Genomic DNA, 6,000 nt, shown 5'->3' on the forward strand with positions numbered 1-6,000 from the left:
ATGGGCCAAATATGACCTTACCAAATGAGGGGGAGATATTAAAGTGATAGGAGTGATCAATCAACTTAGATGGGACTCTCCCTGGAATGAAGTCATCACTTGTCTCTGAGTTCAGCGGACATGTGATATTCACTCACATCACAGGCATTCCGGTGGTCAGGGGATTGTGCACCAGCTGTGTTTATCTCGGCCAAGTCTTGATAGCCTACTACGCCATGGTAAAGCCCCAAACTGTAGCTTGAGGGGGCTGCATCTCAAAAGCAGTTTCTTCTCTCTGTGCATTCAGAGAGTCATCCCCCTAAAGCTGATTTGCAAGTGGGCCATCTCTGTTACCCCTTCCATGGGGACTGCTCCACTACCAAATGACAACCCTGGAACCCAAACCAAAAACAGCCACCCAGGCTGGCATCCAGGTTTCAGCCTTACCCTGCCTTGATTCCAGAAGGAAAATACATAGAAGATGAAAAAAGTTCAAAGCTGGGTCACATACATGCTTGGGAAAAGTGGAGGAAAATCTTTGATTTATATAAGCAGGAAAATGAGGTTTAAAAGAAGTGATTTTGAAAGGGTTACGAAAAACACAGCTGTTGGTGCACTCCTATAGCAAAGGCGCTCTGCAGAAGGAAAGAAAGAGGGGGGCTGTGTGACATCTATATTAACCTTTGGCTGCTCACCAGGGAGGGCCGGCGCTCCGAGCGCTGGAATGTGGAACGGCCCTTCCAAATTTTAACACAAGCCAGGTTACAGCTGCAAATGCCTGCAGTCCACGCTCCCCTTTGCGAAGCACTCCCTGAAGGAAATTTGTAAACTGTAACAGAATCTTTTTCTAATACTCTACAGTGGTAGGGACTGCTCTTGAGGGGCAATGGAAGAGGTCTTAATGCCAAACACTTGTCAACAAAAAGGACAGCCAGATGGCATAAAAGCAAAAATCAAACTGCACGGCGTTCTCCCTACTCTTCAGCTACATTAACAAAAGCCACTTTTATAGGCTGACTCCAATAATGATAGGTTTCCAACTTTCTCTTCTTTTCAATTTAGCGTCAAAGATTACACAAATTTCATGCCTTCATTACCTGGACCAGAGATAAACATGATGACTTCCACTGCCCTAGTGCCAGCCGGCTACTTTAGAAGATCCCTAACACAGCTGCTGGGTCTTCCCAAAGAAGGAACGGTAATGGGCTACGGCTAGATTCAGTGGGCAGAATCGCCATTGCCTGGGGATTATTTAAGAGAGGGTAGCTGTTTTGAATTCCAAAATTAAGTCTACACAGAGGAGTTGGGGTTGTTAATCCAAACCAGTTTACAAATCTTGCCATTGAACTTAAGGGGCCCAGGCTGGGAAGATGGGAGTCTCACTCAGGCAGCTCAGCTCACATTGCCCGGGGCTTTATGGTACAGGCTGGGCTTTGTCATAAGGTGCAGCCTTTAGTCCTCATTCCCACCACCTGGTTTTGTCGTAAATTCCCCTCTAGTTTTCCTTCTAGTTTAGATCCCGCTCAGCCTGGCAAAAAAGTTGAATTCCAAGAACAACTTACAGGAACAAAAACCAGTTTGGCGGCAGACAGAAGGAAGAATAAACGCACCAGGTCTGCAAAAGCCTTCAGAATTCAGGCAGGGGTCCCCCAGCGTACGCAGGCCGCCTGCCTGCAAGACAGCAGAGCTATGCAGTGCAGGGGGAAGGGGCAACACAGGCTGCCAAGATCCTCACCCATGCCCCACCCCCCGACAAAGTCCCACCATAATAATAAGGAATAGTTTGATATGTGCTAGTGATATTTTCTCACTCTTCTGTAAATTGTGAGAATAAACTTACCTTTAGAAAACTGAATACTACAGATCAACATGATTTGCAATCCAAGGAAAAACAGTATAGCAGTGTTCTTTCTCAGCAAACTCAGTGGCCAGACAAGTCTGCTACACCTCCCCCCAACCCTCTTCAACCCTACTGCCACCCCCAAGTCCCTTCTATGGAGAAATTCCAGGCTACAACAGAACAGAAGGGACAGGCAATTTATTCCTGTGCTGCTGCTTAGCAGAAATTAAAGGCCAACACTAGAAGCATCTACAGGAAGCGTCTCGCCAAACTGCAGCCCAGGTCTTCACCTAACTAATGACCTCGAGTTTAGGGACAGAGAGAGAAAGAAAACAAGGTCAGTGCGCTCTGTTAAAAGCCACTCTGCCATCTAATTTGGAGTGATGTCCCAGAACGCCAGACCTGAGAAAGTCAGGGTCCCACAAAGCCCAAAGCCAGCCTGGCTGATTAAGAGGCTCAGACAAGCCGGTCTTTGTCCTTTCAAGATGAAAGAAATGGATTGAAAGGTGTGTGTACAGCCAGAGGAGGAAAACCACCCAGCTGTGGCCTTCCCAAACAAGTCCCAGCTTGCTCCTGCCGCCATGGGGGAAGCAAATAGCCAGCACCAAAGTTCCCAGAGGCACCCTCCGAGCAACCTGGTCTTTCTCTGGGGGACAGGGAGCCCCTGGGGCCTAGCCCACACCTCCAGCCCATAAGCAGTGGCGGCTTTTTTGCTCTTGGTTTGCAGGGCCTTCTACAGAAGCCAGAGATTACAAATACCTTTTTAATGACCCCAGCCAGGCTCTGAAGGCAGCCGCTGGGACCTGCACCTTCAGTGGGAGTCCGGGGTACCCAACAGAACGGAAGATGACATAAAGCCCCCAGCAGAGAAAGGGCCCTGGCTAACCCCAGGCTTCAGGAGGGCAACAGAACTCTGCGTTCATTATTTATGTGTATGTATTTGGAATTTTCCTTTAGTTTTTGGTATAGTTAATAAATACACATTTTTTTAAAAAAAAATCACCAATACAGAAGTGCAGACAATGAAAAATCAGACCCCAGCTCCCACTCCCTAAGCCCCAGCTGTGCCCCCACCTCTCTAGCCCTCCAGTAAAATCTCTCTCCAGTTCCTGGTGTCTTCCTCCAGGAGGACACCATGATATACAAAAGCATCCATGCAGGCCACTCACCTGCACCTTGCTTCTTTCCACCTCATGCATCTTGGAGATGGTTCTAAATCAGGTCATATGTTGCTGCTTCCTTCTTAACTGGCTGCTTAGTATAATTTAAACTTTCTTAAAGGTAGTTTGGCATCTAAACCTCCCACCCCTTGCTCGCTGAAGCTTGGCTCACTAGCTGGATTTGGTTATTAAGTACAGACAATGGCCTCCCCGGGAACTCCAGGGACCTTATCAGGAGGGGGAAGCATGAAGGCGGATCTGCGCTTCCCCGCGCCCCCAGTCCACGCCCCAGGTGCCCAGCGTGGGGCTTCAGTATCATTATTTCCATATTGACACAGAGCCCGTGGGCGTGAGTTTGCTGTCTTGACTTGGTTCGGGTTTTCGCAGCAAGTTACACAAGTAGAATGAAAGCGCTCAGGAAACAGCGCTATCGGGGCGTGTTATCTCGGAAACCAAATATTTGATCATCAGTCCCGCAGTGCGCTGCCGGGGTGGGGGTGGGGGGGGTTAGTTTGAGCAAGTCTGGAGAATGAGTGCGCGCAGACGGAGGGGGAGCTCCCCGGCCCTCGCGGCAGCCCCAGGCTCGCGTCCTCGGGGTCGTCGCGGCTCCAGTCGTAAACTGGGACCCCCAGTCGCCCCCGCGGCGTCAGCTCGGAGATCCCGCGCAACCCAATCGCCAAAACCTGTGGTTTGCGCGCCACACGTGATAAATGCTGAAAATGGATTCTGCCAGCCCGAGACCTCCCACTAAATATTTAAAATAGAAAACTAGCGGCAGGGCACAGTGGCTCACGCCTGTATTCCCAGCACTTTGAGAAGTTGAGGCAGGAGGATCACCTGAGATCGGGAGTTCGAGACCAGCCTGAACAACATGGAGAAACGCAGTCTCTACTAAAATACAAAATTAGCCAGGCGTGGTGGCGCACGCCTGTAATCCCAGCTACTCGGGAGGCTGAGGCACGAGAATCGCTTGAACCCGGGAGGCAGAGGTTGCGGTGAGCAGGGATTGCGCCATTGCACTGCAGCCTGGACAAGAAGAGCGAAACTCCGTCTCAAAAAAAAAAAAAAAAAAGAAAAGAAAAGAAAAAGAAAAAAGAAAGAAAAGAAAGCAAACTAGCAAGCTCCCCAGCTCCAGCCAAGAGAGAATGGGGCATCCGGCGGCCCGGAGAGGGGCCCCAAGGCGTTCGGAGCGCGCGGTACGCTAAGGCGGGCGCACCACTAGGGGACAGGTAGGGCTTGTCAGGGCGGGTAAGGGAGTGCGACGGCCGCGATGCCAGGGCCAGGCAGGGCTGAGAGGGGCCCAGGAAGGGCGGGAAGGCAGCCTCGCCGGGAAGGGCCCTTTACATCCAGGTAGCGCGAGCCGCGCCGGCCCGGGACAGCTCACATGACCAAGCCCCGCGCTTTGAACGGCCGGCGCCTCCAGCCCCAGAGATGCGGCCGGCGGCGTAACATGGAGGGGACTTCGGTGGATCCCTCCTTCCCAGTAACCCCCACAGGCCCACCGAGCCCAGCGCGCCAGACTCGGAGGCGCACACAGCTTGGGAGCCATAGGGCCGTGGGTGGGAGACCCTGGGGCAGGCACTGCGATTTCAACCAGGAGCAGAAAGCTGGGCGGGCTGTATAGAAGAAGCGGCTCCCTCCCTCCCGGTCTCAAAGTGCCCCGGAACAGAGACGCATACCCCCGCCTGCCCTTACTCACCGAGGTTGACGAAGCTCATGACCATGTCGGCGTCGGTGAGGAAATGGCTATCTTGCAAGCTGGCCAGAGGGGGGCCCTGGGTGCTGAAGACGGCCTTGTAGGGGTAGGAGAAGCCCTGGCCTCCGGGCCCGCCGCCCTCCTCCACCGCCATGGCGTTGTACAGGTCCAGCATGAACATGGGCGCCGAGTTGTGCTTGCCCTGGAGGTGCGGGCGCGGGCGGTGGGGCAAGCCCAAAATGGAGAGGATCTCGCGCTGCATCTCCCGCCGCTCCTGGCTGCGGAGGCGCCGATGGATGAAGCTCGAGTGCACCTCGTTGTCCAGGCTGAAGTCGGCCAGGGCGGAGCGCAGCAGGAACAGGGATGACCAGAGCGCCACGAAGCTGTGCGGCGCCGCAGCGCGCAGCGAGCGCACGTGCATCGCGCCGGCTCTACGCGCGACCCGGGCTCCGGGCTTCGGGCTTCGGGCTCCGGTCCCGCACCGCCCCAGGTGGCAGAAGGGGCAGGCGGCCGTCCGCGCCGCTCGGTCACTTGCTGCAGACGGGCCCCGCTGCGCCCGCGCCAGACATGGCCCCTCCCCGGCCTGCCGCGCTCTGCCCGGACCCCCCGCCCCCTGCTGGGTGCTGGCCCCGGGCCCCTTGCCCCGCACTCGCCCGGGCGCACCGCCGGGCTTGGAAAGCAGCCCCGGCGAACGAAGAGGCGAGTGAGGAGGCGGGCGCGGGTGGGAGGAGCAGCCAGCAAGCCTAGGAGTCCAGAGAGCCAGTGCCGAGGAGGCAGGCGGGCGGGCGAGCGCTCCTTCTTCCCGCTCCTCTGGCGCTCTCGCCCTCAGGCGGCGGCGACCCACCCTCTTCTAACCTCTGGCGTGGAGAGCAGCGGCCCCGGGGCGCTCTCCCAGCCTTGCGCGCCCTGGATCGCACAAGAGGCCGCCTCAGGAGCGCCAGAGTGGTACACGCTGGGGCCTGGGCGGAGGAGGAGGAGGAGGAGGAGGACGGGCTTCAAGGGGCCCCTCCCGCGCCGGCGGCCTCCCACCTGCCCTCGGCCCCGCCCTCCCCCCAGCTGTGCCCAATGGGTTCATTCATTCCCTCTAGAGCGCTCGACAAATGTTTACTGAGTGCCCACGGGGTGCCTAGAGCCTGGCGGGACGTCGCAGGGATGCGGCTGGAGGAATCCGAGCCGGCCCTGCCCTCTTGGCACTCGCGGTCCGGACCAGGAAAGCGGCCCGAGCGGGACCGGTGGGCTGCGGGCCGCGGTGGGAAAAGTTGGGGGAGCGCGGAGGTGGCGCGGAAATAGAAGGCTTCCTGGAAGCGGTGACCCTTGAGGCGGTC

General features: G+C 56.1%; 1 protein-coding gene across 1 annotated transcript in view; it reads right to left on the reverse strand.

Annotated features, from left to right (window-relative positions):
* Positions 1-5,676, reverse strand: part of BMP7 (bone morphogenetic protein 7) — a 98,738-nt gene extending 93,062 nt beyond the window's left edge. The window contains exon 1 of the mRNA XM_033186818.1: positions 4,679-5,676. Within this exon, the coding sequence (XP_033042709.1) occupies positions 4,679-5,096 (418 nt within the window). The 5' untranslated portion in view covers positions 5,097-5,676. The remainder of the gene's footprint in view (positions 1-4,678) is intronic.
* Between the last annotated feature and the right edge of the window lie 324 nt (positions 5,677-6,000).

Source organism: Trachypithecus francoisi, unplaced genomic scaffold (assembly GCF_009764315.1).
Source record: "Trachypithecus francoisi isolate TF-2019V2 unplaced genomic scaffold, Tfra_2.0 Lachesis_group21, whole genome shotgun sequence".
In the NCBI taxonomy this organism is placed as follows: Eukaryota; Metazoa; Chordata; class Mammalia; order Primates; family Cercopithecidae; genus Trachypithecus; species Trachypithecus francoisi.